At 43.2% G+C, this 21,556-nt stretch overlaps 1 protein-coding gene across 3 annotated transcripts in view; it reads right to left on the bottom strand.

The window, feature by feature from the left end:
• Positions 1-21,556, bottom strand: part of RNF220 (ring finger protein 220) — a 220,514-nt gene that overhangs the window by 24,082 nt on the left and 174,876 nt on the right. For all 3 annotated transcript variants that reach the window (XM_005521088.3, XM_005521087.3, XM_005521089.3), the window contains 4 exons: positions 7,000-7,096; positions 5,902-5,988; positions 4,551-4,606; positions 2,754-2,832 (listed from right to left, as the gene is read on the bottom strand). In XM_005521088.3, the coding sequence (XP_005521145.1) occupies positions 2,754-2,832; positions 4,551-4,606; positions 5,902-5,988; positions 7,000-7,096 (319 nt within the window). The remainder of the gene's footprint in view (positions 1-2,753; positions 2,833-4,550; positions 4,607-5,901; positions 5,989-6,999; positions 7,097-21,556) is intronic.

Below are 21,556 nucleotides of genomic sequence, written 5' to 3'. Positions count from 1 at the left end.
AGGGCTCAGGTGGTGTGATGCCCCTTCATCTCTCCCCAAGAGCCTTCAGCCCAGTGTTTCTTCCAGACACCTCAAATGGCATGATTAGAAAAGCTCAGCACTGAGACACCTCACAGCGCTGGGAAGGAGAACTGGGACCAGCACCATGTCTCCCACTACCCCATGATGAGATCAACTTGTCCAAGTTACTGATGATCTGGCGTAGCACAAGGAACAGCGCAACAAACACAGACTTACCCAAAACCCCATCCAGCTGTTCTACATGCAAGAGACTCCCACAAAACCCCATGTTTAGATTAATTTACACCTGCTCAAGTGACGAAATTCAGCTGTGTGCCAAAAGGACAACTGTTCACTGGTCTGTATTAATGATTAAAAATGAAACAAAAACACACTACTCTCTCTGCCTGGACTTATTTTTGGAAGAGGGGAGGAAGGAATGTCATTCTTACAAAAGAAGGATCAATAGGCAGATCACTGCTAACTCTATTAGGCACTGCTCTAAACAGAGAGCACAGCTGACACAGGTGCTAAGCCATGTGCTTCTGGACAATTTTAAAAATGCTAATCAGATGCTACACAAGGTTTAACATGCCAATCAATAATGCTCAGATTTAAAGGCAAAAATTGAAGTTACAAACAATGGAGTAAAGTGATGCTGCCAAAAACTTCCTGTAAGCACCACCAAAAACAAGAAAAATGAAACCAATTTAGCTCCAGATTAAGAAACAGGAACTAGAGATGAATCAATTTAGCCTGTTGGGCTAGGTCGCCATATATCATGGCTCAGCAGTGGAGTGGGAAGCAGCCAGACAGTGAGAAACCCTTCCCCCTCCTTTTCTGTAGGCTTCTAGCTCTGATCCCTGGTATCAATTAATTTAACAGAACCCCTCTACACAGACAAGCACACAGAGCATTCAGACTCCTTAAATGGCAGGACAGAAACTATTTATCACACATGAATCTCAAAGGAAAGGAGAGAAAAAAAAAGCAGCTAGGAATTCTCCACCTGAAACACCATCTTGTTTTCTGAACCTTGGTAAAACAAAGCACCTTAAAGGAAAAGGTCCCTCTGCTACTTTCAAAAATTAACATTATTGGAAAGACTGAACAAGACATTTAAGGAATTTCCTATAATTTCTTTTGGGTTTTACTGACTTCTAGCAGAACTGAAGCTTTAGCTGGCAAGGTTATTGCAGAGCAAGGTGTGTGCGCATAGACACACACACACGCTCACTCTCTGCACTTCACAGCAGCGTTAGCACGAGAGTTGTTTGGAAAGGATTCTGGGACCCTTCAAAAGGTGCTGGCTAAAGCCTCTTTGATCAGATTATTAAAGCTATGTCAATTTTATCACTTGAGCTCAAGTGTTCTGGAAAATGTCAAATCCTTTCAGCTCCTACAGTTTAAAGATTTTCAATAGGAGTGGAACTGGGAGAATGGAGGGCTGCTGGGCTGACAGGCAGGAGGCCCAAAGGGAAGCCAAGCAGCAGCTGAGACAGAGGCTGACAGATTAGGGCAGAAGAGATGAGTCCTTCCCACCAAGACAGCATGCAATGGTTGGCTCACTCTAAGGACAAAGCTGATACTGCACTGACGTGCAGGCTCCCAGACTCAGTGGTCCTTGGCCAAAGTCTGCTGACTGAGAAGCACTGAATGGTAGACAGCCAACATTTGGGACATGCTAACAAAAGGGCTTGTAGAAAGGAAAGTGCAGAGACAGCAAAGCAGTGTTAAAGTTCCCTCTACAGCAGGGAGTTTTCCCAATTAACTCTGATTCTGAACATGCTCTGCCAGGCTGCCCGAAATGTCAGAGATCCAAAAATGTGCCAGAGACGCAACCTCTCACATCAGGACCAGGAGGAGAATAAACTACATAAGAAAAATGACAACTTTCTGTAAAGTCAGCTTAATGCCACACCACTAGATTTTTTACCATCCCAAACTATCCATGGACTTCACCCCAAAATGTAGTATTTAAAAGCTACCATTACATCATTGCTTCCACCTCATTCAAGTTGTTTGATCTCGGGGCAATTTTTTATATCAGGAAATAATCAACTTAAAATACTGCCCCATCCCAGCTGGTGCAGCCCATGGCAGCAGAGAACAGCCTGCAGTTTTAGGCTTGGACCATCAAATCTGCCCAAGCAGTCGGTCGCCCCCAGCAGCATGTGAAATAAGGTTTAGAACAGCGGTTGTTACTCAAGTGAACAGTGCACATAAACCCATTTATTTCTATTCCAGAGTAGACTGCAGCACACCCACTGTGCCAAATTCCATGTCACTGGGTACCTGCCCTCATAGATATCTGGTGGAGAACTCCCCACAAACCCTCTGTGAACACAGCAGTGGTAAGTGCTTCAAGTTCAGGTTTTGTGCTGCAGCACAATTTCCCTCTTCAGTGGTAAAAGCTTCAAATATGCCAACCTTCATACTACCACTTGTAGTGGTTTAGATTTGTTAATTTGACTTTTTTGCTTAATGTATTGAATAATGTGGTGGGTTCAGCATTGGCTAAAATTATTAGTGTAATTAATTATTTTTTGCTGTGAGATATGGATTAGGAGAAGGGTAAAATAGGCATAAAATTTAAAAGGTATAAAGAAAACTTTATTAATAGGACTAAAAGAATAAGAAGCATTAGAATAAAACTTTTAGAAAACCAACACAGCACTGCTGCTGGGAGCACCAGATGGGACATTATGGTTCTTTAAAACAAGAACAAGGGAAGCTACCCAATTTACACTCACTTTTCAATGTCACTGTTCTTACAGGTCTTCTGCATGGTCTCCTGTTTACTGCTCTCACCATTACTTGTTGAGGGCATTTCTGTTGAGGGAAGAACAGAAAAATTAGTATGAAAACATTAGATAATTGCAACAAAATAATGTGAGCAAGTCACAGCTTCAGAGGATCCCAATGAGTCACTTTCATGCCAGTTCCCGATAAGAGAGAGAGAAGTGACTGATGCTAAGTGTCCCTGTCTGGCAGGGGGGACCTCTCTGGACAGTATATTTCTATGATTCAGGGCTCAAATTACAACCCCTGCTCTGTCCCCACCTCATAGTCATCTGACCCCCACTGATGTACCCACTGTTTAAGCAAGAATTTAATTTAGAAGGGTTGATGCAGCTGCCACATGGAAGTATACTCCTAGAAAGGTTTTGGAGCAAATCCACCCAGCCCAGATCCTGCTCTCAGCCTCTCCCATTTGCTGAAACCTCACAGACACAAGCAGAAAAAGTATGCCAGGTAACTAGAATGACAGAACAATCTGCTCATCATGGCAGCTCCCAGCACAGGAAAGGGTGTGAGACACCAGCTGGAGATGAGAAGATGAACGAGCCCCAGGGTTGTAGGTTCATCACCATGGATTCAGGTAAAAGTTATGAAGAAAACAGCTCATAGCAAATGTCATCAGGGCTGCCTCCTCATCACCTCCGTGGCTGTAGCTACTGAAGCTGATAATACCTACAAGCAAGTGCTTCTACTTCATAGAAAATAAATGTGATTGCCTATACCACAGAAGAAAATGCCTGCGATAGATATCCTATGTTCTCCATTTAACCATCATGCCCTTGGCAAAACTGGTTCTACTCCCTTCCCCCACTCCCACTGGCAAGTAGTTATGTCTTGTAGGTACTTTCAAAGCTGGGAATCAAATGCCCAAAGCATGACAGGAACAGAACAGGGAACAAAATCACTGGGACATGTCTCTTCAGGTCGCTGAGCTTCAGTTTCCTTCCTAAGGGAGCTGGAGCAGCACTGTCCAGCTCTGGAAATGGATTTGGCATCTACAGCTGGAACGCGCCAGGTTTTATTATTCTCATATTTCCACTAGGTTGCTGCTTACACTTAAAGTGCTGCTGGCATTGAATAAAACTCCCCAGCAGTCAAATGGGTTTAACACTTCCCCCTTCCTTCTCAATCCAATGAGCTTTTAAATAACGTATGCAAAGGTACATATTCACATTAATTCATTTGCTCTGGAGTCTCAATTTTAGGTCTTGAAGTAGGACAGATCCTAGAGTTTCCACTCCAAAATTAAAGGCTTCAGAGCGGTAGGCTTTTCTTGCTGTAGAAAGGCCAGCAAGGACAAGATCTAACAAAATGATACAAGTCTTTAGTATATCTTCTCAAAGAAGGTAAGAAAGCAGTTGAAAAAAAAGTAATAGGTGCACCTATGTAGTTTAAACACCCAGCAGCTGAACACCACCATCACATTGATAGGCTCTGCTAGCTCCCTCTGTAATGAAGCAGTTTGCCTTCCAGTGACATGACATCAAGTCAATCCAAACCCTATCTCTCTTCACTATACCAGTTCGGGTGGCATTTTTGGGAACGTCCCCAGCTGCCATTATTGACAATTAATTGTGCTGTAAAGTTTCAAAAAAAAGACAGTGTGGTTTTATGTGCATACATATCTGATGACACTCTGCAAGAGCATTAGTAGCTACCTCTCCTAAGTACTGGCAAGCAGAAGACATGGACTATGTATCTGCCCTCCTGTAGTATATAAATTAACAATTTACAATTTCAACACTCACCGTCACTGGCCCATTTAGAAAACTCTGGCGTTATTCGAGTACTTGGTGTGCCACCACTAGAAGAGAAAAGGACAATATGCTAAAGGTTGAGTACAAAAAAATTTTGCTGCTCAGGAAAAGCTACCCCTTCCACCAACCACTTCTCTCTTAATACTTCTATCCATCAGTCTAAGTTTCAAAATGTGAGCAGATGGCCAGCCAAGTAACACGCTCATGCTTCATGGCATCAGTGACACTACGGCATTTCTACAGAAACTCAGCAGAATTTCAAAGTGCTTTTCCAGGCAACACTACCTCTTGTGTTGTAGGGATGGGCAAACAAGTCCAGGAAACATGCAAGGAAGGACCTTGTCCAAACAGCAAAACAGTGTGTTAGGTGCAAGCCACATCAAGGGACTGGATCTTCTGGCCCCAGGTCCTCACTTCTCTCACCAAGCACTAAGTGATAACTGATAACCAAGCATCCTCCTGCTACAATACCAGGGTCCTAGCTATGAAGGATCTTCAGCATCTTTGAGTCCCTGTTTTTTGGACTAACATGGTTAGCTAAGTATTGAATGGACCAATGGTTTGGATCCAGTGTGGCAAATGCCACTTTTCTATGGAGTAAAACCTAATTTTGAACTAGTGTTTGCAACAGGCTAAGCAGTAAGAAAACTTCATTTCACTGCTCTATCAATCACTTCAACCTTGACCCCACAGGATCTCTCACTGAAAGAGATAGAGGGGTAATTTAAGTCCCGTTTTATGCAGGGCAGAGGGCTCAGAAAGCAATCCTAGCTCCCTGTTAAGACTCATTTTATTTGCCTGGAATACTTCCCTGAGTGCCCTGAATGCTGGCTGCCTGCATTCTCCACATATGTATGTGGGCAGAGCACACATCCTGCCCCAACCCAGAGCTGAATATAGAAGGATTAGTTTGCACACCCCACAACATGTAATTGGATGCAATGAAGTCACACACGAGGTGCCAGACTCCTGCTGCGCCAACCAAGATTCTGATGGCTGCTGTACTGCTAAGAGGCCATATTTCATCATGAAGCAAGATGATACATAAGGCCTTAGTCCAACACAGTTTCTTCATCACCAGAATTCATCCTCTGCCCAGCACTGTTCAGGGCAAAGATGGCACTGGCTGGGCAGTGGGGTAGCTCAGAGAGGGAGAGTGTACAGGGAGGCTTTACTCAGTAAAGAACAGCTGCACAGGTAGAAATGGAAACCCACCTGTTGGACTATGCTTTTTTGTAAGTCTCTTGTTGCAACCTTTGCACTCAAGTGAACAGGTATTTTCCACAAACTGAGACTCCCCAAAAGTCATGAATGCAGTAATTTAGAAAGGCATGATACTTACTTTAAAACAGCACCTCGGAGCGCCTCCCTTTCTTTGGCTTCACCTGGCTCTTCTCCAGTGCAAGGGATAATGTCTGCCTCTGTGTACCTGAGCACAAAGGGTTAAGGAACATAGAGTCCCGCTGCAGACAGTGGAAAAGCTTTTGAGATGGTTACGACACTGCCTGGGATATAAAACAAACTAATTCCAATTGGGAACACCTCAAAAAAAAAGAGGGGTTGGTATCCACAAAGGGGCCTGCTTTTAAATTCTGGATTAAAGTTTTGTTTTAGGTGGAAAAAAAGAAATCTTTTGATAGTAACACGATTCCACAGCTTCTTGGAAAGGGAAAACCAGTTCCTGAACCCGTGCAAACCTAACCTGCTCAATTCCACAAATTCTGTTTGAAGTATAGAGTTCTTTTACCAGTGTAGGGTTGGAGCTTCAATCCTAAAGGCTGGTACAGATTTCAATAAAACCTAATTCTTCAGCTATACATTGCCCCTCATCACAGCTAAGGCAGTGTCTGTCTCATGCCCTTGCAGGAATTCTTCCTTGATGCCTATTATAACTGCTGTGGGGCAGAAGTCTGCTCATAGCTCTCCCAGAGCTGTGCCCAAAAAGTCTGCTCCCAGATGGAGAAGTTCTCAAAATCTGCCTTTAATGATAGTTCTGCCTATGAACTGTCTAATGAAAAGGAAAAAATAAAAATCCAGTCTCTCCGAGTGAAAGGTGAATACTGCTTACTGCACAAACCCCTTGAAAACAAAAGAGTGTCTTGTGGAAAATAAACTCAATTCCTACCCATGAAGTATGAAAAGCTATCAATATAGAACAAACCACAAACCCAGATGGAGGAAACAGACTGTTTACAAAACAGAATAGAGAAACTCTAATCCTTTGCAATGTCTCCTATAGACTTCAAGCAGGTTGGAAGTAGTGCTGTATCAACAGCAGGATCTCAAAGGGTGTAATGGGGAACCCCTTCTAGTTCAAACAACACGGTAACTGAAGAAGGCTGTGTCACTTCCAGTAGGGCTGGACATGGATTATCCACCATTTCCCAGGGCAGATGCACCTCTACGTTCCCCCTCAGTAAGAGCCTTTCAAAAACGATACTGTGGTTTCCCGTATTCAAGTGTGTCGTCTCCATCCACATCCAGGTCAGCGTCGCTGTCTGGATTCTCTTTCCCGCTGCACATGATAAACCCAGAACCTGAAAGAAAATAAAACACATGGATGAGCATCTGAATTGGAAATGAAGTGTAGGAGATCTCCCAAGAAAGGTGCTACAGCACAAGTTTGCAGGCTGTCCTTTACTCTTAACAGTCTCATAAAAGTTGCCCTCTCCAAAGACTGCAAAAGAACATTCACAGAAATGCTCTAACTTCCTAGATTTTATGCTCTAAATGCCCCCAACATTGAAAATGGAACATTCTTGGCTTTTAGCTCTCCACATGAATTATTTTGGAATTGAAGTCACTGTATGGGTCTCTCTCAAAGGCAGAAAAAGCAATGAAGCTAAATAGGAAAGACTTATTTTTCACAGAAATAGTTAATGCAAAATCCACACTACTAGCAGGTAAGAGAAGGCCACAAGGACATTCTGAATTACTTCTTAAATCTGATGCAGAGGGCAGGCAGAGGTTAAAATACAATTAGAAACACCTTTTCCATTTTAAAATACATTTAGTTACAGCTTAGATTTTTGAAATTTAAAACATGTAAGAACAGCAAACCTGTTTCTACAAGAGGAGAAAAAAATCTAACTTTGGTCATTAACAGCTCCTTACAAGCACTCATATGACCAAATTGCAATGCAACTCATCAAGAGTTCTGCTCTTCCAGCACAGGTGGATCAGGCACACATCCAGCCCCAACTCCAGCAAGAAACAACCACTTACAGTTCCACCTGAGGCTGACCATTCACCAATTCCCACTTTCTAACAATTTATACATTTACTTTGGTCCCAAGCATTTTGTAAACTGCAACCAGGCTTCTTTTAATTTAATCTGCACAAACACCTACAAAGATGAACCTTCACATGATATTTTCTGCCCAGGGTTTATTAATAGAAGAGAAACTACAGAAGGCATATTTACTCTTCATGAGAGCTAACACTGAATATGCTCTCTCCTGTAAGACTGGATATTAAGCAAAGACCTCCTGAACCCTGGGGTGTTGGTTGCAAGGTTCCCATTTGTGTTCAATTGTGCAACAGATCTAAGCTGTTTGGGTACATTAGCTATGCAGACAGAAATGTACTCACTGCAGCTGCCTCCAGTATGCTCCTTCACTTAACACCCCTGTCCAGAGCTGTACACCTGGCTCAAAGGTACCTGCTGGAGCCTGCAGGACCTGACACATCCAGAGGGCTGGTGACCTAGGTCTGTGGTAGACCAAAGAACATGTCCCAGCTTCACTGATTGAAAGAGTAGGGTAGATGTCACCTTGGCCTCGCACCAATGCCCCAAAATGACTACATTCCTGTACTGTGACTGTGGTTCAAAATGCAGAATACAGGCTAAAATTATTGTAGAAGCACTGAATATTATATGCATGTCTGAAGAATGAGGACACTGCAAAACATTAGGACAGACTTTTCAGGCCTTCAGATGTCCGAGTCTGTTCATCCCACTGGGTTCTCACCAGCACACTTAACGTAAGCTCAGAAGAGTGAACTATATTTCTAATGGTCTGCATCTGTGCAGACAGCAGGGCAAAGTAAAGGTCTCATTTCCAAGGATACTATGCAGACACAGCTCTCTACTGTCGCTCTCTAGGAATGGGTGCTCTCACTGATTCATTAAGCCCCCAATAAAATTTGTTTATATGGATTTGATATTTCTCTTCCCTGAATATCAAGAAGGTCCTTAACGAGTGACAACTGTAGCATGACAATGATTTTAAGACTAACCTTTCTCTAGAAGCATAAACTACCTTTTACTTCAAAGTAATTGCCAGCCTTAATTTTTAGCAGAGGTAACACAACTAGCACCAACAATGCAGCACCCACATCTGTGCCAGGTACTGTGGGAGCCATGGCTGTAGGTCAGCCCCATGCTGTCACTGGGGCAGCCCTTTTCCAGCAGACCCCTTTCAGAGTGTTTCTGAATATACATACTAGCTGCACACTGCCAGCCAACACGTGTCACAAGCTGCCTCCTCTTGCTGCAATGGCTCATCCAGTAAATCTTGACTCATTCAGTTCATCACAATGTTTGGGAGAAGATTTAGAGGGGTAAGAGAGACCTGTCAAAAAAGCTGGACAGTCTTTCAAAGCTGCTTTGAAAGTCAAGAGTGGGCGATGGGGTGGTAATTTATAGGTATGGCATTTAACCTGCAGTAACACCATCCCCTGCACCTGGCATTACTTTAGCCCATCACTTCTCAAAGGCCATAAACTTTGGACACACAGGTCTTCATTTTTCTTGTAGCTGTGGGAGACACAAATCATGCAAAGCTGGAGCTGTGACTTGGCCAGTCCCAGGAGATGATCTGAACATTAGCCAGACAATGAATACTCAGAGCAAGTGCCTTGGTGGGGGGGAAGGTGGCCAAATGAGTGGACATAAGTGGAACCACCCCCCATGTTACTATCCTCTGCAAGGATGCCAAGCACACAGCAGATACGCACCTTTCCATCAATTTTGTTTCCAAGTGACTCAAGCAAACTGGTGGTTTATGGCTAGAGCTTAAGATGAGAAGATCTTACTGCAATACAGTTTACAAATATTAAGGCACCTTGACTTCAGAATCCTTGTGTCCTTGCTCTCAAGACCTTTGTATTTAAGAAAATCCCTTTTAAGTCTGGAAGGAAAATATTCCAGAGCTTTGGCTGAATATAGCTCTACTGCCTAGCTGCACTGCCAGCAGACTACTACACTTCCTAAACAGGGAGTGTACAAGGGGAGAGTTTGGTCAGTATGTGTTATGGTGGCAAATACACACTGGGATGATCTGAGAGAGCCTTTCAGTCAGAGAGGACGACACTGCAGAGAAGTTCATAGGTTAAAATGAGGGGCAAGGGAAAGGTAAATTTTCTTTTCTGATCAAACAAGGACTCCCAGACGGACACCTGAACTAAGGTACAATCAGGTGATCCAACTCTGTTTTTCATTTTATACAGAATTTTTTTATGTGACCAAGTGCAGTCCACTGCAACATGGCAAAAAACCAATGATTTAGAAACTATGCTAAACAAAGTAACCTCCATGAATCCAAAAAATACTCTGAATGTAAGTTGTGCTATCAGTTTTAGGAATTCAGAAGCTGCTTTAAATAAAAAGGAAAAACAAAAGCCACAAAATACGTTTCTGACGCAAACCAATAATCTCTATAAATCTCACTACTGCTCCTGCACACAACAAAACATGAAAAAATGGGATGCGAAGCTTGGCCCAGCATCACCTGGGGAACAAACAGCTTGCAACTGGCATCCTGTAATACCTTTTCATTCTGCAGCAGGGATTTTGAGGCCAGTTCCAGCAAGATCGGGTCTGGTGCCACAATTTCAACCTGACCCTCCTTGTCTAACTTCCTGGGGTTGCTTCCATGCACAAAGCCAGTGAAAACACCCACGCAGCTGTTCAAATATTTGACGTCTGAACTGCTTGACATTATTCATTCATCTCAGGCTCATTCAAACCAGATTTCTGGACAAGTGCTGTTATAAATGGATTAAGAAGACCACTAAATGCAAGGAAGGCCCAAAAGGATCACACCTGCTTCTCACTAACTCAGCCCAAATGTAAAGAGGGCTCACAACTTCCAGCTCCTGCTGGTGGTGTACACTGCCATCCTGGAGAAAGGAAAACGTGAAATGGAGTGCAGAGGACAGGAGCTTCCAGAAGACCCCCTACCAACTCCATTCGGGTGATTTGCAATTCAGTAGTGTGCACTGAGAACAGTGAAGGGTTCCTCCAGCAAGGCTCTGCTTCTGAAGGTCGCACAATAATTCATAGCCTCCAGCAACACTGCCTAGAGTAGAGACCTCTAAAGCCAGTGTGTTACCCAGAGGTCAATGCTCTGGACCAGAACTTTACTCCCACGTGTTAAAGTGAAATCCAACAACTGAATGTTAACTTGTGAGTTTTACCTAAGAATTCATAAGAGACTGGTCTGTTATTCACAGAAGCAGCTGCTCCTCTTAGGAGTCACTCAAAGCCTGAGGAATGTAATTCCACATATGAATTTAAAAATGCTGCTTTCAGATGAAAAAAAGAACAAACCCAGTGCAGACTCTCCTATACCCTTCCTGGACCTTGTTGAGAATTTTTTGCTCTTGCTGTGCATTTGGTAGGAGGCAACCCCTTGTCATATGCTGCCAGCCCCAATACAATTAGCCTCCTGATGCTAAAGCAGTACAATTCTCTGACAGTCTTAATCCCAGCTGCCTCCTTAAGGACCAGACAAACAGGAGTGAACAGGCAGGTCAGAAGCTGGGGCCATTAAGCAGAGAAAAAACAAAGTTACAGCTCTGTCTCCAATCCCCATTGCTCTTGTAGCCAGGTGCTCTGACAAGCAATTCCAGCACTGGTATTGAGTGGCACCTCTATAAACCCTGTGACAGTTTGGGAGACAAACTCGCCCATCAATCAGAATGTACCTATCAACATCACTTACATAGCACTGTGTACACAGCTTTCTTTGCTTGGGCTGGTCTCAGAGCAGTCTGCCTGAGCACCAATTCTAGTTACTTTCTGAAAAATTTAGGTACTCTATACAAGCAACAGTGTTTCTGAAAAACTGACTCAGTGGTCATGAAAACAGGAAAAATTTGCATGCCTCTTAACTACTGCCATGTTCAAGCACTGGCAGGCTACAGTGATCAGCTGAGCTTGAAGGTGAAAACACTTCCCATTCTTTCCATGTACCTATTAATAATGTCTGTAGATAAATCTCACCAGAAATCCTTTCCTTCCCCGTCTTGTAAGGTATCATAGCACTTTTCTTTCTCTTAAGTTGTCCCCTATGCCTAAGCATCCTCTCTGACGTCTGCACAGCTTCTCAAATCTCACGTCCTTTGTGCAGTCCTCCTGATGAGTGGTCACCTGAACAACTGTCTGGTGAATGGTGGCCCAGGTTAAGTTCAAGAGTTATTAACATGATATATAAGCAGACTCACAGAACAGATAAAAAGACTTCACATTCAAGTCCCTCCTTTTCTCCATCACACTCAGCAGCAGATGGTCCAAGTGACACCATATGCTGCTTCAGGTGCTGACAGCACTGCTGGCTCCTGCACAGGCACGAGCTCACATGGGGACTGGCAGTCTTAAGGGTATAGTGGTAACACAACCAGACCACTGCACACCAAAACAACCCCAGCCTAATTTCATGAGCACAGGTAGGAAAGCACAGAGCTACTGTGCCCCACCTCTGCCCCTCAACTCCTACCTAGACAGATCAGTTTCGGTGACCAGCTGTTCTGTATATATTTAATTATATGTTTATATTTAATTATCACGCCAAAGAAAGACAGGGAAGAAAACCACGATGTCAGTATTATTTGCACCACCACCGTGAATGCAGCTACTAGATATTGCTCATGCAGAGGATCAAACTCATCTGGATGACTAATATTTCTCCAGTTTGGCCAAGGAATGGGAGTGTGTGTGGGAAATCTATACTGGAAATATTCTAGAAATCCCTAATTTTGTGTAAATTCCAAAAATGTTTCTAAATTCAAATCCATCTCAGAGGCATAGAGCTCTACTGGGGCCTATTTTGGTTGGGAAGCAGCATTCATTCTGTTTGCAGGCAGTATGCATGTGCTCAGGAAAGAAGAAGAAAAGCCTCCTATAAATCTCCAGAATTGCAGCCTTTGCTAATTACACTCCTTGCAGTGACCCCCTTCTGAACAACCTTCCTTTCCAGCACGTTCACTCTATTTTCTTATTGAAATGTCATTTATTGCCTTCTTGAAGAGTAAAAACAATGAAGGCAATAAAAGTAGTTTATGCAGACTCACGTCCAGGCCACACATACTTCCAAGAATGGCTCTAAACTGGGTTTATTTAATCTTCTGCTGAAGTATCCCAAACTAGTACTAAGAGGACAAGGTGGCATGGATGCCATTTTATTGCAAGAGACATCTGGGAAGACAGAGATAGCCACTAAAAATTCTTGAAAACAAGAGGAAGGCAAAGATGAGGCCATGTTGAAACACAGGTCTTTCTACAGATCCATAATGCCTCCCGAGACTTATTTTTCAACAGGGAAATTGTTCCCCCACTTTTTCTTAGAAGCAACAGGGATAGAATAGTTCTGGTGATGTTCCCAGCCTGTTGCAGAAAAAAAATTAAATTTAGAAGCCAAGAAAAGCTGCTTACGAAACAAGGCTTTTGTTTCTCTGGAGCCAGAACCATTTAAAGCTAAATGGTGATTTACCTGGAAAACTGACACCCAACTGCGTTGTTACAGCACACACCTGAAACAGCAGATGCATCCATCTGATGCTGTCTATTAGCTCTCACAGAGGCACAAATGGGCTGTCAGAGACCTGACTGCTTACCAGTGTGGATGCTTACAGGGATCTTTGCTAACAGATCACAGAAACAGCTGCCTTTAAGGAAAGGCGCCATATAATTTTATGACCATTACCATAATTTTGCAGCAGCATGCTGAACAAAGGGCAGGCAAGCACTGCTGTACAGGGTAAAAGCCTGCTGCTGCAAGGCTCAGGAAGAGGCCTCCCCACCCCTTGCAGCATTGAGGAGTATTCCAGAGATGTCTTTTATGCTTCCTGTAACCCATCAGGTACAGACTATGGCTGCAGAGGGGAAAACACACTCGGACCAGACCAAAGGTCTCATCTGGTTTGGCAATTCATGGCTGCCTCGTAGAGCCTCGTGCCAATGTGATACAAGAAGGTGAGAAGAGCCTCAAGTCTATTTCAAATGCTGCTCTTCAAAACCTGGAGCTGAAGTACAAAAGCAGCAGCAACAGCCATGGTCTCTGCAGCTACAGCTCATTTTCTACAGTTAGAGAAAGGTGGATCTGAAAGCTTTTGTTCCCCTGGGGAGAGGGTGGAAACAAACAAAAAAGGAAGAGGGAGAATTAAAGTAATCTTGAATCACTAAGCAGATTCACATCACTGGATCAATAAGCACCACTGACAGGGATCACAGGAATGTCGCAACTTTGCCAATAATAAAGCAGCACAGCAGAGCTCGAAGGATGACTTTTCTAAGGCAGCCGAGCATGAAGCAGCAAGGCTGGTGAACAGCTGAAAGTGACACCCTGGCTTACAGTGGGCTGCTGCCAGTGGCAGGGCTCAATGAAGTTTGCTTTAAATAATGATGAGCACAGAGATTGTATTCATGGGGGAAAGACAACCAAGGACTGGAAAACCAAGGGCTCAATTTCATAGGCCAAACACATGTGCTGTTCCTCCCAAACTAATTCTTTTCTAGGTTGGAAAGAAGAAAGAAAAATCAGTGCTAATTTAATCAATTGATCAGTCTATTGATTGCAAAACTGGAGCTGCTAGTTAGCCATGTGCTGCAATGCCCTCAACTCTGAAACCACAAAACACACCATTGATTTCTTCCCTTCCAGCTCCAAAACAAGAAATAAAACCAGGCTTTCATGGAAAAACAACTTCCTCATCCAGGGAGAAGATGCAAGCAAAGAAGAGAGGCCAAGAAACAGGGACAGACGCATCTTGCGAGGTTCAAACTGAAATTAGTTACAGATGCAGTCACAGTGTCTTGTGTAAACTCTATCGATTGGGTGGCTGACAGTCTTGGGAGCCTCCATAGTAGGACAATCAATCCGGCTGCAGTGTCACCTGCCACTTTGCTGAACAGTTGACAATGCAATTATCCAGTGTGGAGGCAGGGAGTTGGCGTGTGTCAAACGCAGTTAGCCACTTTCCGGGCACTACTCGATAATGCGTTTCACCGCCGCGTGTAGGAGACGACACATGGAGACAGGAGCTGTTTAGAGCCATTGAGACCTGTGCTCCCTTTTTCCTTTAGAAACATCTCACTGCCCCTGACTTAACAACTGTATTCTAAAATGCTATTAAAATCACGTCAATCAACTATTGTGTGCTTAAAGCTCAAGTTTGACCTGAGTGTCCAAGAAGTAGGTTGCAGTTCTAGGGAAACTGCAGACCCTTGAGGGAAAAAAAAATTAAAAATTTATCAGATTACTATCTTAAAGCCTGGGATTTTCAAAACCACAGCTAGCAGACCAGTAGAAAACTGGACTGCAGAGCAACTAATGTCTGAGATCTAGAAAACCTGAAGTTTAAATGAACTGTCAACTGAAACCCTGTCTACTTCAAAAAACTGAGTAGTTTTAGGTGCTCTACCTGCTCCCTTACTCCTCCTGCTAATTTTCACGGTGTTACAACTGCTTTTCTGTTTTTTTCCCCCACCTCCTTCTTCTAGGAAGGGATTGACAGATGTCCATTTTCATCCCCCAACTACAACACATAATACCGTAAAATGGAGAGACTTCCACTTCTTCCTGCAGAAACCTTTTCCTATTTAGAGCGGCTGTTGGTGTTACATAAATCAACCATCAAGATTTAGTTAATTGTGCTCCTTTCAGCTAATGCATTCTAGCAGTTTGAGCATAAAAGCTAGATTCTTGTATTTTTGTATGCATTCAAGTTAACAAAAATGTACAATAAGCAATGAGAAATTTTAATGGCTACCCTCATCAATTTATTTTTTCCCAGTTAGAATTATTTTTACTTCGCTAAGTCCTATTGATTACTTTGTGTTCCAAAATGAACAAAATGGTGTTCCTTGAAGAATTATGTGAACTTCAAACACACATGACATTGGGCATCAATTACATGGTAGGTCATGCTGTGTTTTATATGTAAGGCAGGAGGTTTTTTCTTCTTAAATCACATACTATTCTAATCTGCTTTTCTGGCTCTCTAGAGCCAACTTATGATATTAATATACATGACAATACTTAAGAGATATTTATTAACCACAGAATCCGTCAAATTCTATATGCAGACACAAACTACAGAGAAAGAATCAGGTGCAGCCCATGTGATTACTGTATCTAACACTATGCAAACAGACTTTGTTAGCATTTTTAGATCAAGCATTACCTTATGGGCAAGTATTTGCTTTCAAATGAGAGGTGCAAATGTTAAGAGGTGGTTGGCCTACTCCATCAGACCAGTCCAAATTACTATGCTCTTGCAATTACCACTTTTACAGAAAGGCTGAGTTAAGGGATATAAGTGCTCTGGAGCTCAGCAGCCCACTATAAGGGGCATGAGGCACAGACTAAGCACTTGAGAAACATGAAATTTATACATCTTGCCCACTTGGAAACTTACAGCAGGTGGAAGTGACCAGCAGAAGGTAGCAACCCAAATATAGGAAGGATAAAATTCACAGATTGAGATGCTGGGAAAGATGCTCAGATGTACAGATACATTCACCTTAGAGAGAGACACTGATACTGGAAACATGGCAGAGAAATGCACTGAACAGAGCTCTTGCTAAATGGGAGGAAGATTTTCATTTCAGCAAAGATTCCCTGTGCTCTTGCATCCAAGCTGAAGTTTGCTTCAGCCTGCAGGGTAAAAGGAATGAATTCTGGCTCATCTACACAGCAGTAGCAAAGAGGATTCTAGTTACTAGAGCATTCTTCCAAAAGGCCTAAATATGCCAGTGACATCTTCCATTTCCAACAGTGTTTCTTAAGAGAAGTCACACATTTACTGTTCAGCTTTCCATGCTTTTGCTGCATTTGAATAAATCAGTTTATACCCTCTTACCAGTATAACCTTAAATGCAGCCTGAATCTCCTGACATGGAAAAAAAGGAAGTCTCCTTGCCTCTTGAAACTTTCCTGTATGTCTCATTATATTTTATCTGAAAAAGAGGGCACAGCTGGCTACTAAGTAAGATTCTAAAGCAAGACTTACACGGTTTGTTGCCAGCTCTGCTACTATCTTTATAACCCTAGAGAAGATGCTCCTCCATGCTTCAGTTTCCACATACATGTCAAACACAGATTTTAAGAGTTTTGTTGCAGAGGTCCATTTTCATGAAATTGCACAGAGAAGCACAAGTGAATTTTCCTTCTCTGTTTGAAGCTTTCTGCCAGGCAGTTACCAGACCCAAGCAGTCACTGTAATCACAAAAACCTGTTGTTAAGAGAACTAAAAAGCATCTATTTAGATTCTGAAGTCAGGACCTTGCACATGAAAGAATGATTCTAATGCTGCAGGGATTTAGAAGGAGAACGAACTGGAGGAGCATACAGCTAGTGCCGCAATGCTCTTTCTGGGACAACCAACCCACACTGGACAAAGGCTGGCCTACACACTTGCTCCTCAAACTGAAGCAGGTCTTGATTCTGTGTTGATAGAAAGCTGGTAGTGGGAGGACTGCAGACATTTGCTAGGAACTTTTAAACATTTTAATACAGTCCTACTTTCCAGGCAGCTGCCCTAATTGTACACGACATGAGATCCAATGCAAATGGACATCCAAGGATAACTGTAGTTTGTTACAGCTTATAAAGGCTTTACCAAGTCCCTCTACGCATACACTCAGTTGTGCTGTTCTTTTCCCTTGGTAAGACATTAGCAAATAGATCCAAGCCCTTTGCTAGCTTGGAAGAAGGGCAGCATGGAGAAATAAAAAGAAATACCAGAAAAATAAAGAGAAACTTCAGAGTTAAGTAATCCCTGTGTGTTTCTCCTTCTTCAAGAGTATCACAATCTATCAGACAGATCCTTGTCATGTTGATCTTTCTTAGAAAGTATCCTTCCCCGAAAATGCCCTGCTTGCCATTTTAACATTTTCAAAGTCTTTCTCTCCTCTGTGTTATTTTTGATGAAACTGATCTGCTGAAGCAAAAGAAACTAGAAGAGCAGTGGTGACTAGCTTGCTATGGCACCTAGAGGAAGGCTTTTTGGTGGGGGAGCTAGAGGGGGGAAGAGGAGGACGGGGCGGGTGGAGAGAACTTAGCTACAATTCTTCAATTCTTTCATATCTAAAGAGGACAGCAATCTCTGTTCTATCAGACCGCACGGTTCGTGCTTTAAATGGTACTTGCTGCCAGCTTGCTTTCCCTGTCTCTCTCCCTTTGAAGCAGACTGGACAGCTTCCTCAAGCTGGCGTTATCACTCCCTCTAACCACTCTTGGCAGGCAATCTAATTCCCCCTGAAAAGGTCACCGCCATTTTAACTGCCTTTCAATCACATTAAGCACGCTGCCGCTCGTGCTCAGAGCACTGCGCCCGCAGCTCTCCTGACTGAGGTGCGATCGATAAACTGACATCCCGCCCAACACCCAGCTCCCCAACAGCCCCAGCCGTGCTCTCCTCCATCCCCTCTCCTGGGCAAGCTGCCTCCCGGAACGGACGGGAAGAGACCAAGTGACAAAATCTTCTCCTCAAATCTGAGGCAGCAGAAGGGAACCGCTAACCTGGCATTTACTAATCTTTGTCCCATCTGTTAAGAAACAGAAGGGTGCAAGCATCCCCCACCCCCCCCGCCTTCCTTAGACCTACAGAGGCAGCAACTTCACAGGACAGTTTGCTTAGGCACCAGTCCAGACACCTTTGAAGCTGTGTTACAAAGAACAAGCCTCCCTCAAGCTTCCCTCAATGCAATCATTACCGTTATCTCTCCCCCCGAGCTGCTTTTTTTTTTTGCAGTTACGAGTTATGTGTTCCACCCATCGATCCCTGTGTAAGACACTGTTTTAAGTCCTCTTGCCTTTTGACTGTGCTAAGCCGTTTAAGAGATGACAGCAGCTTCTATCAGTGTGAAGCTGATGTGATTCTTTTCAGATAAAGCACTTTTTTTCCACTTCCCCCCCTCCCTTCCCTTCTTTCAAGTAAGAAACATACACACAAAAAGAGACACTGAATCTTTCAAAGAAAAAAAAAAACCTTTTGAACTTCCCTTAGGAATTCTTTAAAGGGATAACCTTACAGTGTAAACACCGAGGGTAATGTGCATCCATTCTGGACTGGAATAGAAGAATTGCTACAAATATGTTGAGCATTAAAAAAAACCCAACAAACCCCACATCAGAGAGGAAGCCACTTGACGCTTTCACTTGAAAAGCCTTGTTGGCATCCTAAACACAGAAACTCATTAAAGATGGCATGAAATAATCCCCTGCAACAAAGAGCTTCAGAGAGAGATGATTCAGACACATGGGGAGAGACAGTTACTGAATGTTCAGGTATTTCAAGAGAAATTTTAGTCTTGTGACACTGTACTGAGGCAGGGGAATATTTGATTATTTTATCTGTATGGTTTTACACTTTGAAGTACAAGCTTAATGTACACGGAGTTTGGTATTTCATGCTGGTATTTTTCTGTACCTACCCCCAAAGAGAACCACAAATTCTCCTACAAACCCCTACTTCAAGCAGGACCTCTGCTTAAACAAAGTGCTTCCAAACCCTATATAATTGCCAACAATGTTCATTTACACCCTGCATCCTTCCAGTTTTGGAATGCAAATTGCATGATAGCAAATGATGCTTTAAGAAGTCAGGAGGACAGCTAGAAGTACTAAACATTTCCTGACTGAAATCCTTCACGAGACCAAACAGCTTCAGAGACAACGCTCTGATCCCTGCACTTCTCAGGTCATATTCATACTTGCTGCCACAGTCTGTTCTTTCCACCTGCTGCCTCAGGTATGCCAAGCTGTGGCACCCAAGTAGGGTGTGCTTTGGCTCTGCTGCTCTAGACCTGACTGGGGGCTTGCAGCTGTAACACCCATAGAGAAGACAAAGAATTTCCAGCTTCTAAGACAGCCCCTCAAGGTTAGAAGAGCAAGTTTTCCCTGCAAGTGCTCTGGAAGCAGAAATCCTGGGAACTTTTTAAGTGAGAGTGTCAGCTTCTATGTTTTAGACCATTTTCCAGAAAATCCAAACAGTGCTGTTCATTTCCCTGATGTTTCTGTTTTTAAGAAGAAAAACCCCAAGGTCTCTCAATCTTACTCCAACTGAGAATCTGTCAAGATTTTTAATATAATCAGCAAATAGTTTTCCTCATATTGAGAGTGATATGAACCTTGTCCACTAACCAAAAATGATAAAAAGAAGCCAGGATCTGTGTTAAGTTTGAGACACTGCTGTAATGCTGCCCCAATGGACTTGCGTGCAACACACACTGGCCACAGTGTCCTGCTCCCCCTTCACCCAGCTGTGACATCTCCTCAAAGCAACACACCATTAAAACCGAAATTAATGAGACACATAGCCATCTATTTTCCCCTCTGGTTTTATGTATTTCCCCATGTCATCTCTTTAGACATTGGTGACATCCCTGTAGCCTGGCAAAAGCTGTCTGGCATTATAAAAGACATTTGATTTCCACATCACTGCTACTTCTCAGCAAAAGGAACAGAGCCAAATGCAAAGCCTCAGGAGACAGGGGTTAACGAGGGCCTTGCCAACTCCAGACAAAGCAGTTTTAAGCATTAGAAAGCATCTACAAAACGTTGCACTGTGCTTCAGGGCTGTAAATTAAGAATTCTGTCTGGCAAGAGCCAACACTGGCAGAGAAAGAAGAAAGACAGTCACCTTAAGGTTACCTGGGAGTGCACACAGCAGTCCTGAGTGATGGAGACCCATCAATGCAGCAGTCAAAGACAATAGGAGAGCCACAAAAGAGAGCGTGAAAAAGTGTAACTTAATTAAAAATAAATGCAATCAGCCAGCTGTAGGAGATCACCCCAGCTTTGCTTTGGCTTTCCAAATTTTACAACTTCTTGCAGAGTAGGTAGGTATCCTGTACATATTGTCTGGTTAGCCCAAAATACTAGGTAGAAAGTTATTAGGAAAAAAATTCCCCTGCTTAGGGAAGGGGACACTTCTCTAGAGAAGCATGGCAGCTGTTGAATCTAGCTGCTAGCAAAGGCACGCTGCAGAGGAGGAAGGCCAGGTGCTAGAGACCTGCCACTTGCTCAGGTATCAGGAGTCCCTTCTTCATCAGTAGTTCTGCCACAAAACACTGCACAGGGAGAATGTTTCTCACTACAAATACTACAGGGAGTTTCCTGTGCTTGTGAGCTGATCTACAGACACCTTTCATCCACTACCACCAAGGGAAGAAGTCTAACCCAGAAGTCTTGTCAGCAGGGTGATCATGGAGGGTTTTAGAACTGCATGTAGTTGTAGTCTGCTTTCCTCCTAGACTTCCCATCTTTTTCTGGATCTGTCCATGCAACTCCTGAAGGCATAACAAAAATCTCCAAAAGGAAAGAAGAGACGGACCCCTTACTTCATGATGGAAGCAACGCCACCTCTAAGTATGAATGAACTGCACAAGTATCTATTCATGTGTGTGTGTAGCCATCTGGCAGAGGTTACAGCACTGACTGATGCTATAACCTGTCTAACTTCTGGTGGAGGAAAGCAGGTGATTGATATAGTAACAAGTAACGCATTTTAGAATTCCTTAAAATAATGAAGAAAATGCAACAAAGAGCAAGTACTTTATATTTACCCAGCCTAACCACATCAATTACATGCATTTTTCCATCTAAAGCCTCATTTGAAAGAGGGTCTCCATGTAACCAAGGCAATGTGGAAGGTTCAGATCACACTTCAGTGAGTTTACTCAAAAACAACTGGGAACATTTACCAGGTGAAGACAGCACGATGTCCACCAAAGGAAGTGGAAGATTGTGCTCTCCTCAAATGCAGGTATT

Source organism: Pseudopodoces humilis, chromosome 10, assembly GCF_049639895.1.
Source record: "Pseudopodoces humilis isolate 2021_Gansu_Grassland_sample_001 chromosome 10, ASM4963989v1, whole genome shotgun sequence".
Lineage (NCBI taxonomy): Eukaryota > Metazoa > Chordata > Aves > Passeriformes > Paridae > Pseudopodoces > Pseudopodoces humilis.
The sequence above is the reverse complement of the archived record's forward strand: the minus strand, read 5'-3'. Positions and strand labels throughout refer to the sequence as shown.